This window comes from Epinephelus fuscoguttatus, linkage group LG6, assembly GCF_011397635.1.
Source record: "Epinephelus fuscoguttatus linkage group LG6, E.fuscoguttatus.final_Chr_v1".
Taxonomy (NCBI): Eukaryota; Metazoa; Chordata; class Actinopteri; order Perciformes; family Serranidae; genus Epinephelus; species Epinephelus fuscoguttatus.
In genome coordinates, this window is record NC_064757.1 from 13,631,753 (window position 1) to 13,652,657 (window position 20,905).

The window sequence follows — 20,905 nt, forward strand, 5'->3', positions numbered from 1 at the left end:
AGTACCTCGTAAAAAATAAAGCAAACTTAGTTATGGGTCACACAGGGACACAGCACAGTTAAAGTTATTTTTAGTGTTGACTTGCACAGTGATGGTTCTGCAGTGTTTCTGCAGGTAAAGCTCATCCAGTCAGCAGTCCTACCAGAGATGTGCATGAATAATAGATATTATGAGGAGGTTTGTCCTCAAGACATGCAGTGACAGCATACAGTGCTGTACTAATATACTGATGAAAACATATTGACATAAGCCTTATAGACAAACTGTAAGATTAAGAAATTCAGCATGGAATTAGAGGTCCCTATACCAAAATAAGCTGTTGTCAGCATGCACCTGTGTTTTCTTTGGCAACATCAACACAGAAGATGAGGCTCAAATGTAAACACCTTTTATTTTTCTACAGTTAACTTGGCGAAACATTTTGTTTAATTTGTTAGACAAAAAATGTAAATGTGCATACTGAATTTAATAAAATTTTCTCTTTGGCATGCATAAAAATTGCTTGAACAAGACAGATATGTGGAACATTACCACAACTACAATCATATTGACATTGACATACAGTACGGGTACAACATAGTCACATCCACCGTAAATACAGTTCATATGTCATTCCTTCTGTATGATCTTAGACAGGGCAATATGAATTTATAAAACCAGACATTACTTGTTCCTAAAGCAAGCTTAAGGACTTTGGACCTGTGAGTATTGAAAGACATAGCATATAATGCTGCAAACCAAGAGCTGTGCGTCCTTGTAAATGGTGTTTCCACTGCCCTCGATCTAAGACCGTAGTGAATAACATATGAAATGTGTCAGAGTTCTGTTTCTCATTAATATTAGAGATCTGCTTCTTGGTTGCATGTAGTTGTCAGACAGTGATGCTTTTACAGGACTCGACTGGCACAGTGAAAAGTCACAGATGGTCACACAGTTACAATACAGGTGTTATATTGCCACATGGGTTCCTGGTTGGAGCACCAATGTCACAGGACAAGGACATTCCACTTACAATCTCTAATATAACACATACTGTGTGGAGACATACTGAAATGTTTAACAGTGTACTGATCTTAACATCTTATCTCCAGGCATTCACTCTCTCACACCGACTTAGTTGTACATTGAAGGCGACATTTTGCGACTCTTATTTTTACCATGTAGAGAATGAGACAAGACACCAGCAATCTATCCACACAGGAAGTTATTTAGTGAGAATTAAAGTGCAAAAACATAAGTTGGACAATCATCAGCTAGGCTACAGCAAATTCTGCCTCAGTTGAACTGGAGACTTTTCAGGAAGAACACTTATTGATTGAAAGTGTGAGGTGATTCCTCGCTCCCTAACATTCGAGGAGTTTTGATTCCAGTGTCATTCAGATTTTTGATGGCTCAGAGATCTTAGCTTGTCCTCTGGTGTACTTGGTCAAGTATAGAGACGGACACAGCTTCACATTCAGGACCGATCATTTTATGATCTTAGCGAGACATCATTCGTACAAACTCTGTGAAGAGATGGGGATAATGACAAAATGCAACACTGCACTAAACTTTACAGCATACCTTAAAGGCACAGGTCACCCCAGAATCCCAAACATATATCTTTCCTCTTACCTGTAGTGCTATTTACCAGTTTAATTAGTTTTGGTGTGACTTGCTGTTGGAGATATCGGCCGTACAGATGTCTGCCTTCTCCTCCTGTGACTCTGGGTCCTCCTATGAGGATAATACATTTTGGGTTTCCTGCACGTTATACTTCATTCTCCCTATTTTAAACCTGTTTTTCTTGTTTGTGGACACTTTTATGGGCCATCTAGCGGTAGTAAGACCACAATACAGTAATTCATTGTAAAAAAAGATGGCAGCCAACTCTGCTAAGTCAGATACCTTTCTTTAAGGTACAAAACCTGATCTAATTTTATGGTTGAAACTTGTATGCTTAATAGCATTTGTAGTTTGATATTGGATACAAATTTGACCAAGCTAAGACTCTGTTAATTAGGAGTACCCATTGAGGACACCAGAACTCTATTATTGTATTATCACAGTGTGACCAATTATGTTTGACAGATTGTTCCTACAGAAAAAAGGACTTTCATAGCTTGGAGTACAGAGAGAGGAAAATTAATCCAGAATTACAAACTGAACAAATCACAAGGCTTTTAGATATGTTGCATTATTTGCTACTTCGTTTTGCACAGCCATGTTCAGGCATTGAAATGAATAGTTTTGCAAAGTTTTAGACTTGAACAGTGACCCCTAAGCTAAACAACACTGAGCAAATGTTGAATTGTTTGTCATTTTTTGAAAACCACTTACTGTTCAAAGATGATGCTCAAGTTTTATACTTATCTGGTCCTACTAATCCCACATACTAAGCAGAAATTAAAAATGCAAAACAAAGAAATGCTCTCAGGTGGATAATGGAACTAGATGGTACTCGGCGTGCGGTGCTCAAGCACAAAAAAAGCAACTGTGAGCAGTTTCATGTAGGAAGTATTTTTTCTACTGAACTACACCCACCAGCCATGTCACTGCGCAGAAATAAAGTATGCATCTACAGTACTGCTAGCTCCCCTAGCACCACTAAGCTAGCTAACATTACAGCTAAGCCATGGAGGATGGCATTAATGTTTACATCTTGTGTTGTCAAGAGCATGAGCCTCTTGTCCAGTACCCTAGTAGATGCATGCTTCCCTTTGTGTGGGTAGACAAAAATACTTCCTTTATGAAACTGCTCACAACAAGGTCTGTGGATTACCTTGAGTAACCACATCATGATTTCTACAAAGAATAATTGCTGTTGAGTTTGTGAAATTTATTTTTTGGCACTTAGAGCCCCACAAGCCGAGTGCCACCTAGGTCATCATATTCAAGACAAGGCAGACATCTCTACAGCGTATATATCTCCAACACTCAGTAACGCACACCAAACTAATTTCGATAAATAGCACCACACTAAGAAGAAAAATATGTATTTCTGATTTACTTTAAATGAATAGTTTGTAAAGGTGATTTACCTTCAAAGTCAACAAGCCCATCACCATTCAGGTCAACATCCCTCAGGATATCTTCAACTTCCTTTAAACCCACCTGGAAAAAAGGTCAGCAGCAGTTAGCGGAGCATCACACACAGTGAGTATTCTTACATTAAAGAGACTCCCTGTTCTCTCTGTCTGATCCAACTGTTACCTGTTGGCCCAACAACTTCCTCATTGCATCTCGGAGCTCTGATGTGCTTATGGCACCATCTCCATTAGTGTCAAACTGAGAACAAGAAACAGATAAACAACATTAAAAATGGAGAAGTAAATACAAAAAAATTCACAACAAAACCAACGCTACCAAAAACGTTATATAAATGTTAATCCAGAAGCTCTTACCTCTCGAAACGCATCTTTTAACTCTTTTATTCCAATCATGTCTGCAGTTTCGGCGAGGAGTTTTGGGCCCATCAACTCTACAAAATCCTCAAAATCAACATGACCTCCCACTTAAGAAAAAGAGATTTTGGCACAGTATTTCAAACCACAACACATACAGGGCACAACTATTAGCATGATACATGAATAATAAGTTTGGTCCTTACAGTTCATGTTTATCTGTTGACTCAGCTCAATCAGCTCCATTTCAGTGGGCATGTATCCCATAGTTCTCATACAGTTTCCAAGGTCTTTACAGCTGATGAAACCGTCCTTGTCTTTGTCGAACTCTTTGAAAGCGTCCCGTAACTCTGTTGAGCAACGACAGAAACATTATTAGCAATTGAATTCTGTCACTGCATGTTAAAACTCATCCTTCTATTCATTTAATTTGACTTTTATATTTGCTCTGTATATCATTGTTTATATTTGTTTGACTGCTTAGTGTCAGTAAAGAAAGAGGGAATGTTGAAGAGAAACTTACCATCCATTTCTTCTGGCCGCAGCTCTCTGTCCTATAAGAAATGATATTTAATCACCGGTCAGTACAAAACTATAAGCAGTCAGTACGACCACACATCAAAACAAACACAACTCGTCTGTGTGTGAGCTACCTCCAAACATACCGCTGACAGCGCTGTGACTTGAGTGATGCCCAAATCTAAATCAGCGATCTCCTCCATAACAACCCTCAGCCTTCTTGTGAACCTCAACTTAAGGATGCCTAATGGGGAAAGGATGTTAACAGTAGACTGAAACTATCTCACATCTTGATGACAAAACCTCCAAGTATAAATAGGCCGATCCCTATGAAGCATGACTGGGAAACATAACCCTCTGAGTTCACAGAAGAATGTGGCTGTTTCTATTTTTTTTTTTCCAGTGGTTGCTTACAATGAACACAACCTTTAAAGGGCAGGGAGAGAGGCAGACATATCCCAGAGCTCTCAGGGGTTAACAACAGGAGCAGTGAGAAGTCTAAACACAACACTGTGTGCTGACGTCAGGCCCAAAAAACTGGCTGACCGGAACCACTGACGTAGAGAGAGTATTTCCAACATGTGTGCTCCATTAGCGCTTCAATTTGCCAATCCATCAGTGTCAGATCGTCAACCATCGCATGTACACTGACATGTCCCAGGCCTCATCAGTCTACTCACATGACTGTGCAATAACCTCCATTGAAAGTACAATCATGCAATTAACCTGCCATCACTGCACACAGATTGAATAAACCATATAAGAGTGTATAGAAAATAAATGAGCTCTGGACTGTGCAGATACAGTCATAACTGAGAAACAGGAAGACATGCTTATCTACTTTCTTGCTAAGAATCAGATGAGAACATTGATACCACTCTCATATCTGCGAGGTAAAACATGAACCATATCCAGCGGTCAGTTAACTTAGCACAAAGAGTAGCAACAGGGGGACACAGCTTGCCTGTCTCTGTCTGAAGGTAACAAAATCCACCTACCAGCACCTCTAAAATTCACCAGTTAAAAATGAAATATTCTGTCTCGGTCTTGGGGCTAAGCTAAGCTAATTGGCTGTTGGCTCCAGCTACATATTAAACTATCAGACATCAATCTTCTTATCTAAGTCTTGGAAAAAAAGCAAATAAGGCATTGCATTTATTCACAAGCTCCTAAACACTCCTGTAGTCTTTTGTGAGCTTGCAGGCTCAATCATTTTCCAAACCTGTGTGTTCCCCACTGACAGCTGGCAAGATACCAGACAAAAGCAGCAGGAGTGGAAGTAGCAGGATATATGATGGAAAGTAATTGAAAGGGTCTCAACAGCCGAGTGATGACTGCTGTTGTGGCAACTTGTTTGGCAATAATAGAAATCCTATCTAGGTTAGATGTAATGCTGAAATAAATACACACAGATATAGTTTAAAAAAATAGGATGTTTGTTGAGACTTACGTACAGCCTGCCTGCACTTGGCCATGCCTTTACTCAGGAAGACACAGGTTTGCAACCGTGCGTTCCTCACGAGAATGCAGTTTTGTGTCATGGAAACAATGGACTCCTGATATGGCCCAAGATACCCTGCCTGGCCCATCTCCTCACAGGGCAGCACCCCTCTGAATCTCCTCTCAGCATCCTGGAGTATCTTCCCAGAGGGGTGCAGAGACAGTGTTAGAGATCTGTGGCAGCTTCAGAGCAGAATGCAATAAAGATATAAGTTGAAAGATGATGTATGAGTCAATGTAGACTCTAAACTCTTGAATAGGGGCAGTAGATTAAATGCTAAGACAGATGTTTACTCCTCTGTAAAAGTATTCTGTGTGTGTGTATGTATGAGAGAGAAACAATGTTGAAAATATGAAAACATGGCAAAGAGGCAAAATGCATCAATAAAACAGCATGTTGCCAACTTTCCACTCATCGTTCATAACAGTTTACTTGCCACGTTGTAGGGACTGGCACTTCACACCTATACACTGTCACAGGAACAGTAAACATACTCAGAAGCATAGAAAAGACTAAAGCTCCGGGGAACAGGCTACATATGATGTGATCACAAAAGACATTTGGACACATTTTCTTCTGTGAGACATGCAGTACTTTTTTAGAACATAGATCCTGTTACACAATAAAAGTCTGAAAAAATCTGGAACCATTAATCTAACATGTTTAACAAAATGCACCCAAGAGCCAACAACAAGCAGCACAGTTTCATAATGAGTTTCAATTCAAAAAGTCCTTTCCACCACCAACATTAATTAGTGTGGACATTAAGACTCCTAACTCCAAACTCTAGAACAATTATGATAATGATTGTAACAGCATGTCCCACAAAAACATAATACGGATCCCAGGTAGCCAATGTTGGCTGACTACTGTGTTACAGCCCCAGGGGACCAAATGTGAGCCAACTTTGGCCTCTTTAATTTTCCCAAATCTGGCCCAGATTTAACTGTTACAGAAACAGACCTGTTCTGGCTGAGACATGGCACTAAAACAAGTTCTGGCCCAATGATGGTTGCCAAATCTGGGCTCAGTTGTGCATAGTAGACACAAGGTTATGTTGGCTGAGACACGGCTGCTGGACAAAACTGTGACCAGCACTAGAACAGGTTCTGGCCCATTGATGGCCCAAAATCTGGGCTCAATTGGGCATTGTAGACTAGGGGCCTATACTGGCTGAGACACAGTTGCAGGACAAAACTGCACCCAGCACCAAAATGGGTTCTGGCCCATTGATGGCTTCAAATCTGCACCTAACTGGGCATTGTAGATGCAGGCCTATCCAAGCTGAGACTGGCAAACATAGCATGAATATTCTATTGTAGCTTTGCTATGTATATTTTCTGCATTCTACATTTTGTTACACAGCCAGTCTTTAAAGAAGTATGTTTGTATGGTAAGCCTTTATTGGAGTACAGTAATAATCTAAACACTGGCTATAAAAAGATCATAATGTAGCCTGATAATAACAATGAGTGTATAACAGTGTTGCGCATACTGTACTAACATTATAAAAAATGATTAAATCATTAAGTCAGAAAAACCCCATTTAGATGAATATAATAGTGTCATAATAAAAAACAGGATTACCCTTTAAGAGCATAGGAATCTCTCTGGTGTTTAATTTTGTACATCATGAAAAATGCACATACAGATAAATATATTTGTAAGTATTCTGGGAGTTTTGCAATAAGATGACTGATTTACTCAGCATCCATGCTTGAGTTTGAGCAGAGAAGAAGAACAAATGCAACTGCACACAACAATAGAGAATTTCTGAGAATACTACTGTCAAGTGTCATTTACAAGTTTCACTTTCAAAATTCACCAAACAAAGTGAGGAAGACAGGGTGCATCAGAGTGAAAACATTCCTACCGTTCTCAGAGGCCAGTCTAAGCAGTTTCCCATACCAGAAGAGAAAAGAGGCACTAAAAAGGACCATGAGGACCTTTTCTCCGTTAAGTTTGCAGTTCGGATTTTGAGAGGAGTGCGAACAAGAGCAAGACCCATGAAGACTTGGATGCTAACCTACAGCTGGTTGAAAAAACAGTGAACTGTACTCCACTGCACTGTCTGGAGTAAACAAATGTAGCAACAGACAGCCAGTGACACAGTAAGAGAGAAAGAGAGGGAGTGAAGAGTGAGGAGCGAGGGCGAGGAGCTAAATGAGAGAGGGAAGAGGGCCAAGGGGGGAAACAGAATTATGCCTATTAAAGGAAAAGAAGGTGATCCACTGTTTGCGAGATATTTAGCCAACTGTAACACTGACCAAACTGTTACAGCTATTCTGTGAACCACGCAGACACTTTAAACATGGGATCACAGGCATCAACCATGAGAATAAACAAGACAAATGTTACAAGCGGTGTCAGCTTTCCTGCAGGGAAAACATAGTATTGCAAGCAAGTGACCTTTGCTTCAGGGTCACACACATTGTGAGGTGTTTGCTCTTTCTAGGCTGTGAAAATCAGAAGCAGGCAAGTTTACAAGAACACTCGGTAATGACCTATTTACAGTCTCCTCACCTGCGCTCTCACTCTCAAGTGCGAGGCTTATTTGTCAGTTTGCAGCCTCGACATTGCATTTAAATTCATGTATTCCACTTTCTGCACGTGCCTTTGTTTTTCTTGGCTTATACACCCCCACACATCATCCTCTGCCCTCTGCAGGCAAAGACAAGGTCACTCTGACCTACAGCCACCACATGGCACCAAAGAGAAACACATGAAGACCGTGACTGTGTGAGGAATACAGTTACAGTATGGTCCATCTGTTACAGTGAAAAGTACATCCGTAGAAAATCAGAAAACAGCTAACTAGTGAGGTAATACCTTACTCTGCACAGAACAATAGTGAGGATATGGGTTTCTTTGTAAAAGGTTTCAAACAATTCACATCCCCGATTGCCATCTGTTCACGTGTATCCCAATCCTGTCTTGCTGAAACGCTAAAAATGCACTTAACTTTGAATGCATTGTTCAGACAAAACTCCAAAGATAGCGTGTGTCTCTCAAACCATGCATTACATCTCTGCCCGTCACTGAACTCCTCTCCATCTAGCTGTCTCATCAAAGACCTTTTTGAGGTCACGCTAATGTTTTCACAGAGCTGCTCGCAGACTGACTCATGGGTTATTTGCAGAATAGGCTTTCACACTATAACTATTAGAAGAATTTTCTCCTGAAAGCCACACAATGGATGATCTCCATGTTCCCATGCTGAGTCTATTTCACGGCTTGCAGCTTCCTAATTCAAATCACCTCCTGATTCATGATCAGATTAAAACCCAAGCACCCTACATGGCGAGAACTAAACTCTGAGTTCTGAGGAAGAGATGCCATCAATAAACAACATGTAATCAGGAGTTTAAGCAGCGAGGTGGAGCTTTGTGAGAATGTAAAACTAAAACCAGTTGCTTTGACAGACTTTAGCTCGGTGAGCCAAAATTATGCAAAATCACACCACTGCTAGGGATCCAAGCATATTAAACTAAGCTTTTTTCTTCTGTGTCAAAGGCTGAAAATAGAGCCTTCATCACCAACAGGAACATCAAAGTGATTTCCTTCAAACACAACAATCACTGCAGTGTTCCTGATTAAATGACGCAGGAATATAAATATATATCTTTTATCTTTGACCAAATACACATTAGCACATCAGAGATTTCCACCTCTCCATGCTAGTACATCTCATCTGCCCCAGCACATCCACTTCAATAAGAAAGGTCTGCCTGATTGAGAAGGTCTGTAGGAGGTAGTGCCGTATTTACAAATTACATAAGAAATGGATGTGTAGAAGAAGCTCTTCCCCGTCCAGTCTGTGCAGTAATGACTGTGTTTGCGGACTGCATCACAGAGCACATTAGCGTGTATGGATTGTAAACAGGGCGTCAGTGTAGCCAGAAGCAACACTTAACCACTTCACATCGGTGTGCACTTTTGTGGAAATACGAATAACAAAGTACTATTTTGTGCGTGGCAAGCCGAAGTGAATGTAATGCTGTTTATTTTTAGATGAAGCCCACAGTACTAGAGATATCAATGTGGTGTCATCCATACAAATTGATTTATAAAGCCAAATTATTTTTAGAAGCTTTACCAATTGGCTTTTACATAAATTAGGATTTAGGTTTGGGGTGTCACTGTCAGAGCGTGTCAGGGCCCCAAGATCGCTAGGAGCATCCCTGCTTCACACACAATAACTCCTAAATTTAATGTACCCTGTGGAGGTGATTCAATTTAAACAAAATGTGTAAAACAACTGACTGATCCCAGTATTTCAGGGCCTTACCTGCCCAAATAGTGAATTGAGGATCGTGCGTAAATTGATATCAGATGCAGAAGAAGCAGCACTAGACCTCCGGGAGCGGCGAGAGGATCTGCTGGACAGCGGGACCAGGGAGCAGGAGGACGGGGATGGACTGCTGACATGACCCCCGCTGTTCGCCACACTGACCCCTTTATGGTCCTTCGGCTCACAGAGGGGAGCCCTGTCATCGTTGCTGTCCGACAGAGAGGGCACCCTGGGGACCGGGCGTGCGTGCGTGTGACAGCGACGGGGATGCTCAGGTTCAGGTGGTCCCGCTGCCGCTGGACGGTCCTCCCGGTTGTGCTTCCTGCGGTGGTGGTGCCGGTGTGTGGGCTTGGATGCCCTGCAGCGCTCCCTCACACCTCGGCCCGCCTCGCCGTTTGGCTCCGGCGGGTCCGGAACTTGGCTGTGGGGGGCATGTGACTTACTCTTGCCTCGAGTGGCTGTATCATTACTACTGTCCTGGCTGCCGATGAGGGACGGGTGACACAGGGGTCTCCGGGCACTAATGTCGCACTCGGCCGACCAGAAGGACTCCTCGGCTTTGCTGCTGCTGCTCTGGAGTGCAGCGGGACGGTGGTGATGCTGGTGCTGATGCTGATGCTGATGGTGATGCTGACTTCTCCGGCTTTCTGCTGTGCGTTCGGGGAGGTGTGTGGGTCTCTTCGCCGCAGAGGATGATTTCAGTAAGGAGGTCGTGGATTCAGATTTTGGAAAGGAGGAGCTCATTGCTGCGGATCTGGTCTAGTCTGCCTCGGTGGGTTGATCATCGACATCATACACCGTTTTCTCTCCATGGTCGACCCATAATAGCATAGCAGAGGCTGCCCGCGGTAAGTTAGGCTACATTTCACCACCTGATTGTTGTGCGGCAGCGCGGCCGGAGCGCGCGCAGACTGCTCAGCAGAGGGGCACACACGTCGCTGCAGAGCGCGTCACCTTTTCATTGATGTGGATGCTGGTCTCTGGCATCGTGGCAGTGACGTGGGCGTGGACGGTAGTAAGATACACCAGTGGTCAGCAAACTTTTCCATGACAAAGACAGACCAAACATAAACAACCATTACACCACCCAAACACAGAAAATGATGCAAATATCCCTCATAAAATGACATGGAGTGATCCACAATAAGCAAAATTAAACCCACAAAAATGGCTTATCATTCTTGGTCTCGACACAACATCAAAATAATGAAATCTAATATGCTACAGTCCCTGCAACAATAAATAGGTTAGATTTGAGAAGCTGATTTTTGTTTGGACAGTGGCAGAAAAGTGTTAATTCAGCTCCATTTTATTTTTGTCTTGGTTAGTGGTGTTGTATAAGGCTGTACTTTTAACAGTGCTTCTGTGCTTTTGTCCTCCTAGTGGACAAAATGTCACTGACACCATACTATTGTGTTTTAACCAGGGCTAGATTAACCTGCCATGGGGCCTCAGGGCAAACCTGAGCCATGGGTCCCCATTGAGGCCCCCTACACAAACCAGCCAGTAATTCTACACTGAAATGCTACAGTCATGCACCAGGTTTGCAGAGTTAGTTCATGGTGAATTGAATGCAAAGCCTACATTTTTTTTAGAAGGTATGCTATGCAGAATTGTTCGTTAACATTCACTCTTGTTTGGAGTTTTGCCATATTCGCATGTTTTTCCCAGCACTGTGTGTCTTGGATGCCTGCTGCTGAAGGGTCTGGCACCTGGTTGTTATTATTTTATAAAGCTCCGACCTCACCTGAGCACTCTGGGAGTACACGTCAACACATTCTCACTCCGACCTCGTCAAATATTGATCATGGACTTTCCACATCCCTTGGTGCACTGGTTGTTGACCTTCTGGGACACCGTGTCAAGTTCTGCCCGTTACATGCATTGTCTTCTTTCAAAATACACTTCCGTTTTCACAGGAAATTTAACTTTTACATACAGTCTCTTTCAAAATAAACGCACAACATCGGTACAACACCACAAATTGACATATTTTTTCCCTTCAACAACAAACACATGGTTGGGTTTAGGCAACAAAAGCACATACTTATGTTTAGGAAAAAGGAAAAAGATTTGCCTTCAGAAACTTACAGGACGTGAACACCGCTCTCTCGGGCGAAAGTCTGTGTTTGTTGGACCCATCCACCACCCCTCCTGCCCGCCCCAGTTGGACTTTCGCCGCTTTAACTTTGGTCCTTGTCCTGCTGTGTTTCCCCCTGATGCCACCGGGCACCGTTAAACTATACAGCAATCAGCCGGGTATCATGCCGACGTTAATGTATGCCTTTTTTCACTGGTTTCTAATGCTGCAAGTCAATGCCCAAGTGCCGGATTTCGCCGACTTCAGAGTGAAACCCAAGTCTACACGCCCAATCAATTCTGTAATTGATCAAATTACCATTAAGTAATTGCCACACTAATCTTTTTAAGCTTCATCATTTGTTGTATGGCTGTTTTGTTTCATAACACTTCCCATGTGTTGTATGTACATTCACTAGTTGTACTGTGTGTCTGCATTTGCATGAAATTAAAGTCAAATGAAATTATTCACTTTGTCAGGGGCACTTAGGGCCCCATCAGCTACACCTAGAGGTCCCTGGACTCCACTACAGCTAATTATCCCACTGGCTTATAAAAGACACATTATTACATTCCTGCAGCCATGTGCATGTCTTATTATTAAATTCTAAATTGCTCAAAGGATAATCCCTGTGCATACACATGCTACAGTATCCTGCTCTCCCTCTCTCTCTAAAACACACACTGAGCGTTACACTGGTGTAATTAGCACACTGAGCAGTATTGCAGCAGTAACTACAATAGCTTACTTTAAAAATTCAAGAACTTTGACACTGAAACAAAACATGTCTGTATAAAACATGCTACTTATAAATACAAGCACTAAGGGCTTTCTAAATGAATTACGTTGTAACTGGCATCAGCCTCACGTTAGCATTTTCGCCGTCCACCAAAGCTACAGCAACACCTGTGCACCTTTAGAGAAACTCAAATGTGATCAGAAGAGGTGACGCCGATTTGCGTTGGCAGTCTTTTTCCTCGACTGTAGAAGCAGATGTACAGCCAGATATCAACCCCTATATATATTCTTTTTGAACCCATAAACATGACACTTAAGAGTAATGGAGACACTACTGCTTTTATTTAAAATGATGTTATTATTGCCTCAGCATTTCAGTGCTTCTGGCTTCATATCCTCCATAGGCAGTGCGGGTCTGACGAGAAAGAACAGCTGAGGAAACAGAGCAACAGGCACATCATTGCATGCCTACGCCTCCCTGTGCCACGATTATAAAACTGCATCTGGCTGAAAAGAGGCAACACTGTCTATTTTGTCCCTGTGCTTTATATTGCAGAGTGTACCCTCGATACCAGGGTGGCATTTCTGCAGAGGACTTCATCCCTCTCTACCACTGAGCTTCTGCAGTATGTTATAATCAGTGTTTGAGATGTAGTGTAATGGTAGTAGTTCAACTGATGAAATGGTTGATTCAGCAGAACGGACTAAAGAGCATGCATACAGTGTGAGGTCTACCTTTCATGACAACTGTGCAAAAGTGACACCTCTGACAACAGCTGGTTAAATAAGATACTCGACCATTTATTAAATGTACAGAAATACTGTTCAAAATCCACACAAGAATGTGTTAAAGGACAAATCCTTAATCCTAATGTAAACAAAATGGTTGCCCCATCATATACTGTATATGTAAAGCAAATGCTTCGGGAATGACAGTTTTCATAAGTGGATTAACAGCACTCTTGATTTTAAACCTAATCATGGACAGCTCAATGTGAGTGTCGGTGTTGTCAGATGTTGTAAACAGCTTGTAAATCATTTTGTAAACATTACAATAGAATAGATGGGTATCTTGAATTGCGATGGACCTGTAAAGCTGCTGAAGATTAACTGTCACTACCTTTGTGCACATATATCCATGAAGTGCCGTCGAAGAGTTAGGGATTGTGGCTTTCGTAATGGAAGCCATATGGTACGGCAAAAATTACAGTGATTCAAAATAAATACATCACAGAACAACAAAGATAGTACTTCATAAACATTTTACAGAATCTACAAATCGAATCTATCAAAATGATTTCATGGTTGGCCTTGTTGAGAAAGGAAAACGAGATGCAATCGCTGTAGCTGCAAATCAAGACAACACAATAGTTAAAGCGTTGAAGACACTCATCTCAAATCATCCCAGACCATTCACTTTTGTTTTGCTTTTTTTTAACCTCAACCCTATTTACAGAAATACAAACCTGATATCAAATACAACCAAATTACAAGAGTTTAGTAAATTTACCAAAAACGCTTCATCTTCAGTGTTACAGCACAGGCCGACTCACACGATTTGACCTAAAAATGTGCTTATCTAACCATGTCTTGTGAAAGCAGGATCGTTTTTTTTTTTTTTTCAAAGGGGAGCACAATAAACTACCACACCGGCAGGAGTCAGGACAGAGACATTAGCTGCGTCTGTAAACATTCATGTCATGATCAACATTGGACCTCAGTTATCACACATCTATCAAAACACATGTAGATATGACAGATGACAATCAGTCATTTCTCTAGTTAATGTTATCACGCTAAAAAAGCACTTTCTGCAGTTCATTCAGTTTAGATATCTATTAACGATTGCCTGTCTAGTCATAAAGCCCTATTTGTGCATCCTGTAAATAGCTCCGCTAAAAGTGACATTTACAGAATGACACCGCATTTATTTATTTATCTATCATTATCTGGTATTTATAAAGCCACAACTAGACAACTAGGCATTTTCATTATCTGGTTTGATGTGTTCATCACAAAGGTTTGACCAGCCTAAAATCATCCAGCACTGTAGCAATGATCCCGTAGCTCAGTAGCTCTCAACCAGGGGCCCGGAGACCCCGAGGGGTGCTTGAGGGAGTTCCAGGGGGTCCCCAACAAAAATAGGGGAACAGTTTCTTTTTCGACTTAATTCAGTACAGAAATGAGCCCAGTATGTGTAAGAATCACAAGAATGGTTTCACTTCCACCACAGTTATCACCTCAACTGTAGCTGACAACTGAAGAAATCGCCAGGAGAAGCTCGCCGTGGGTGCCTAATGTGCTGGGTCAGGCACTGCTTGACATGAAAAAGGTTGAGAACCACCGCCCTGGCTTTAGCCTCACTATAGCTGTGATTTCACATAAGTAAGCACTACAATCACTGGAAAATGTGTCACCGTTCTGCAAGCAAGAGATTTTCCACTCATTCATGAAAATTCAAACAGTCAAAAGTGTGTCCCACATTCGGAAGTGGGTGTTTCTGAAATGAGAAAAAAAAGTGCAAACTCACTGACAATCGTGTTTCATTTGGAATCAAAATTCATCTCAAGTGTGACTGGATGTGTTGAGTAATATAAAAAAAGTTGAATAATCACATTTCTTAGCCCTTGCTGACATGTATGTAGGTGTCACGGTAAATTTATGCGTCACAGTTAGCGTAAAGTGATACCAGCTGTACTTTACACAAAAGGTTTTGGGACAAGTTTAGGGCCTAGCAAACTCAGTGACTCCAGGTCATGTATAGATAATAGAACAGGTTGGCCTATGGACAACAAGAGGGTGACACATTGTTGATTGGCTTGCTAAGAGCCGTTCATCATATCTGTAATGTACTTTTCTTTCCACTGTTGAACTGTTTCAAGCACCCACCAGAATAAAGCTAATATGATGATGTACAAAGAATCTTAGATAGATCATGTTGTTCCAAAACCGGCACAAATTTAGAGGGAAATGGAAATGTCAAAAGATAAATTTGACGGGAACTTCTTGCTGGGCATATTTTGTCACTGTTCAGTAACATCATTCATCAATATGCAAATGCACTGACATTCAATGATTTAAAATAACAAATAATCTAAAATGTCCCTGCCATGGCGTTACTAAAACGGCTGAATGAACAATCGTGCTCCTACTCAAAAACCAAGTAGGTACTTTCAAGTGTGTTAATACAACTACGCAGGCAGAAACATGAACATGATTGATAAAAGAGGCCCAATGTTTGGTCATCTGCTAAGAGGGGTTATGAGAGATACTGTATGAGATAGAGAATATGTACACAGTGAATGTGAGAGCTGGTCTGGAGGCAGAAAAAGAGTCGCTCCCCAATCCTACAGACACTTCCCTAAACGCCATCTGTCTCTTGGTCAGACATGGTTTCTCACTCACACCTATTTCCCCTCCTTGTCCTCTAAGCGGCCCGGAGTAAAAATGTAGTCCAAGGCTTGTCTCTCAGCAGCGGCCACGTTGGGATGCCAGAGGTCCACCATGAAGACCACCCTGGGGCCGTCCTCTGCGCCGCCTGCACACACACACGCACGCACGCACACACACACACACACACACACACACACACACACACACACAGACATATGGCAACAACAAAAAACCAAAAGCCCCATTTTGTCATGATCTTGCCGTGAAACTATATTATATTAAAAAAGGCTCTCTGACTTTAGTGATATTGGATTATACCACTTTTAGGTCAATCCTCCGTCTTAAAGGAATGAATAAAAAAGGACAGGGTGCAATAAAAGATTCTGTTTTAATCCCGTCTTACCCTCGTGGAAGGCCCTGTGGAGGAAGGAGTCATCAAAAAGCAGACAGCTGCCCTCAGACCAGCACTGTGGCTCTCCACCAACAACAAGCTCACAGGAGGGGGGCACTCTGAGACCTGCCAGAGAAAAATAGCAAATCCATTCATGTGTCATTATGGGAAAGCAAAGCATTTTGTGTTGCCAACCAATCTCCTAGGTAACAGCTCCCGGACAAAATGCCCTCTTCCCAGAGTGTCCTGCATTATTACAATATTCTGTTTTAAAGCATCTTATGAAAGACCCTGTCTACACAACAATAAACATCACTATTTATAGCCATTGCTTGGGGTACAGTTGGAAATAGAATCAAAGCTCAGGTGCAGAGAAAACAATAAAATCATCACATATGCCACTAAATTTCAGCCACGTGCCATCCTGACCCAGGAGGATCCAGAACACCGCAGCAGCTGATTCAAACATGCTTATTTTTTTTTTAAATCATCTGCTGTCGTGTTGAGGCGAAAACACTCTGAGCCTCAGACATCACATGGCTGAATCAGTTTCAGCTCACTTAGCAGTTCGTTCTCTTACCCAGGTGGCAGCGCAGCCTGACATTTGTTGGACCGTAATGCTCAGTGATCAGAGCTCCGGGCGTCAACACAGAGAAGCAGGCGTTTCCGAACACGTTGTTGGCGATGAAGGTGCGCAGCTGACCCAGCACCCTCCAGGCCCGTGGACACCTCCTGACATTAAGAACCAATGGGGTGCCTTGGTTAACCAGATAGTAGGTCCACCACTGCCCCCGAGGAGTGTTGTTGGCTTTCCACCCTGGTGGCAGTGAGGAGCCGCTGCGGGCCGGAGGTTGGTGGTAGATACTCTCAAACTCAGCCAGAAGGGCGGGGAAGCTCTGCTCTAGCAGCTCCACGTCGTGTCTCTGTACTTCTCTGGAGAAGAAAGGGGCTGACGGTAGGTCTGGGAGGAAGAAGACCTCTGGCCGTTGGATGGTCGGTCGGCTGTTGAGGTATCGGCCTTGATCGCGGACTCCTTTATGCACCCTGCCCATACCTGACCAGGTGTAGCGCTTGGCGTAATCCTGCAGGCTGTGATAGAGCCTCTGGTTCAAACTCTCTCCGGCGCTGGTGCATCGGAAGCATTCTGATGACTGGCAGAAAGCGAAGCCGTTCTGCTCTTCTAGCATTGACCCATGCTTCCCTTTCCCCCTGCCACGGCAGTCTGAACTCATAAAGCCTCCCACCACCCCTCCAATCCGGCTGGGCCCAGCCAGATACCTCCCACGCAGAGGGCTGGAGCCATGCTCCCTGCCCACCCTGTAACAATACCACATAAACAGCAGCAGCACACACATGGCTATGGCAAAAGCGCAGATCTCGCATTCCCTTATAGACTGCATCCCTCCAGCCACCATCTCCCTCACATTCTCTAACGACCACTCCATCTCGGCTTGCTTCTGGATTGCTGAATCTGACGGTGGGGGGAAAAGTGCTGATAAAAGATCAGTTAGCACGTCTTCTCTTGATTGAAAGGGGCCTTAAACCACACACAGGGCGTTAGTGAGTCTAGTGTCAAGCAGCTCTTATCGCCCCCCCTATGGTAAACAGTCTGCTGATTCGATCTGACACACTCGCTCTTCAGTCCTAACATTTCAGCACTGTGCAACGAGGGAAGGTTTCTCCTTGCATGGTGTCTGGCTGTGCGGTATTTGTGCTGCTCCCTCTCTGGTTCTCTCAGACAAATGCAGACAGACACCGCGCCTTAGGTAAATCTGTTCTCTGAAAAACAAAGACAGAAGGAGAGAAAGAGGGGTGAGGAGAGAGGAGGATACTGTCACTGACATCAGAGGGGGACGCTGCGATTGACATGAATGCCCCAAACTCTATTTACTGTTCATGTGTTGGCGTGCAGGACGAGTTAATGTGATGCAGGTTTCACAACAAATTGCTTTGTGTCTTCCTTCTCAAGAGTTTAAGCAAATTCCTATCCTGTATGCACCACAAAACACACCTGCTGAAACTCACCCACACGCTGTGGACTTCAAAATGACTGCACCCCATACACACACACACACACACACACACACACACACACACACACACACACACACAAACACTTTGAACACATTTTGGGATTCACACACTCCTGTACTGCACTGTATAAAACCATGAGTCATTGGCACATTGCTGCATTTAACACAGATCTCTCTCTTTTTATATTTTTTGCGCACCACGCACACACATGCGCGCGCACCAAACAGTGAATTATGTAAACTTAAACAGTGTTGATACCCACCCACATGTATAATTGGCATTCATAGGTTGCTCAGCAGGAGCTGCATAAATGGATCCTCGGGGGGAGGGAGGGGGCGAGATGTAGTCTGTGTAACCGTATAGGCCTTAGTATAAAAAAAAGGAGTGGATTACATGAGTATGATTATATAATGATAATGGACCAGCAGCCAAAACGCGAGGAGTGCAATGCGTCAACTGTGATCAGAACTCCACGATGCTCCCTCACCAAAAATGGTCGGGTAATCCTGCTCCAATAGATCCTCCCCTACATCCTGTCTGACAGCATCAAGACGCCCCCACATCCCCCACACACACTCCCGCTGCTTTTAGGACAGACTGACCATCAAACCCAACCATAAAGCCACGTAAAGCACACACACTACACACACCCTGCCTTATCCCTCCACAGTTCCCATGTAATCTTAGAGCCACCAGGGCCAAGCTGCCACACAAACTGATGACCAACATATTGATGAGCACTAACGTCCAACAAGCCGCGGAAAAAAACAAGCAGATCGCAGTAACCCAGCTCATGTTCCCTCGCCTATGTCTACGTGGATGTTTGGTGCGTGGATTCGTGCACAGGTTTGCATCCATACCTACTCAACATTCATGACTGTGGCCAGTGGAGAGGAGAGGCGCACAGGTGTTTCTCCAGGCGAAGCTGCGCACCACTGCAGTGCACAAGGTAGACGGATATCAGTCGCCAACATTATAGGAAATATCTCCAAAATGCACAAAAGATGTCCTAACAGGAAGCGACAGCCATCGTACAGCGGAGAGAGACGAGAAAGCTGTCCCACCGACGGTTTGAGTCCCTGTCTGGCTGTGATGGACAGCAGCGTCGGGGTAGGCTTCAGACAATATTGTTGTAAATACTGAAGCTCCACCAGGGAAGCCACCCAGCGGCAAGCGACCAGAGGAATGCGCGACAGCATTTCCGGTTGGACCTTTCAAAATAAACGCTTCAATTAGACGCGTGTTAAAAGCAGTCAGCAGTAAGACCTGGTACTCCAACCCAGGGGTCAGAAGGGCCATTTTTAGCTTCTTTGTTTTTTTAATCAGTCTGGAATACATATTTGTGCTTTATAATTACAACCTATTAGGGCTAACTTATCATATCAATATTACTAATAGTTATAAATGAGCATTCATTAATATGTTTTGGCACAAGGTGGCTACTCTGCAGGAGACTGTTTGTGATTATTTTGTACCTAAACAGTGCAGCATCGGTGGTGAAAGCAAAGAAATCTGCCCACTCACTATTAAACTGTCTGTTTGCCTCTGAGACTTTCTTTTTTGGATTTGGAATTGATAGCTGGCCTAGCGAGGGAGACTCCACCAATACCTAGCCACGGCTATTTAGGTTCACTAGAATTAAGGAGAAGGGACCAGGTCATAGACGTAAGATGCACACTTTAGTTGATGGAATGTTAAAACTTTTTTTTGTGTGTTTTTTGATGTCATAGGTTATATATTTTTACAGTTGGAAAATGTAAGAATCACTTTAGGCCTACAGCAATGAAAAATTAAAATGTTAAAAAATAACTGTTATTCATGTCCACATTTTTCTAAAAGCCACGTAGACCCACTGGAGAGGGGTTAAAGAGCTGCATGCGGCCCCACAGCCTCAGGTTGCCTATAGCACAACAACCTAGTCTCAGCAGCTATGCCTTCTATTTCTTCTAAAGGACTGCTTCAGCAATTTAGCCGCCTTTAAGAGACAGATTAACAACGAAAGTCAAGCTTCAAATATGCCACATTCTGCAATTCCCATCATGCAACATGGTAACATCTTTCATTTGACCTTCCCTGTAGCGATAAAGGTCCAGAGGGTAACAATACTTTCATTGGTATATAATTACCTGAATCTGAGAATTGCTGTGTTTTCATTTCCTTCGAATGTTTATATTTACATACAGATCGGATTCTCTTCCACAGAGGTGGTTGTTTTCACAGTAGCCCAGAAAGAACAAATAAAACACTGGCCATTCAAGTTTTCACACTTCAGCCTTTGCACAAGGAAGACGTTTCAGCTGATTGCAATCTTCACTGCTAGATGCCACTAAATCCTACACTAGACCTTTAAATGCTCTCCACCTTTAAACCCAGTGCTCCCAGTTTATGACGCAGGTTTTCTTTCAAATACAGAGTGATTTTGTCAGACTTGATAAAGCTCCACCCAAGGCCGCAGAGGACATTATAAGACTGTTGTCACATACTGAGTAGTACTCCTCATGGCAAGTAAACTGACCTTTGAATGTGAGATTGGTAGTGTTCCAGTTTAGACTGATTGTGTCAACAGGACAATTTC

General features: G+C 43.0%; 2 protein-coding genes across 8 annotated transcripts; both read right to left on the bottom strand.

Annotated features, from left to right (window-relative positions):
* Positions 1-403: 403 nt before the first annotated feature.
* On the bottom strand, positions 404-10,638 carry cabp1a (calcium binding protein 1a). Of its 6 annotated transcripts, none has more exons than XM_049578666.1 (8): positions 7,277-7,523; positions 5,357-5,533; positions 3,907-3,937; positions 3,590-3,733; positions 3,384-3,493; positions 3,193-3,267; positions 3,021-3,093; positions 404-1,505 (listed from the first exon to the last, which is right to left on the bottom strand). In XM_049578666.1, exons 1-8 carry the CDS (start codon positions 7,409-7,411, stop codon positions 1,480-1,482), a joined length of 771 nt encoding a protein of 256 aa, XP_049434623.1. In that variant the 5' UTR covers positions 7,412-7,523; the 3' UTR covers positions 404-1,479. The 6 variants fall into 6 exon arrangements, with proteins under 6 accessions (XP_049434623.1, XP_049434621.1, XP_049434624.1 ...); XM_049578664.1 differs by having other exon boundaries at positions 5,357-5,542; XM_049578667.1 differs by having other exon boundaries at positions 5,357-5,585; positions 7,277-7,381.
* A 2,254-nt stretch (positions 10,639-12,892) lies between these two features.
* asphd2 (aspartate beta-hydroxylase domain containing 2) lies at positions 12,893-19,483 on the bottom strand. Of its 2 annotated transcripts, none has more exons than XM_049579322.1 (4): positions 19,195-19,483; positions 16,877-18,075; positions 16,309-16,422; positions 12,893-16,050 (listed from the first exon to the last, which is right to left on the bottom strand). In XM_049579322.1, the coding sequence occupies exons 2-4, from the start codon at positions 17,739-17,741 to the stop codon at positions 15,920-15,922; spliced, it is 1,110 nt and encodes a 369-aa protein (XP_049435279.1). In that variant the 5' UTR covers positions 17,742-18,075; positions 19,195-19,483; the 3' UTR covers positions 12,893-15,919. The 2 variants fall into 2 exon arrangements, with proteins under 2 accessions (XP_049435279.1, XP_049435278.1); XM_049579321.1 differs by having other exon boundaries at positions 19,191-19,483.
* Between the last annotated feature and the right edge of the window lie 1,422 nt (positions 19,484-20,905).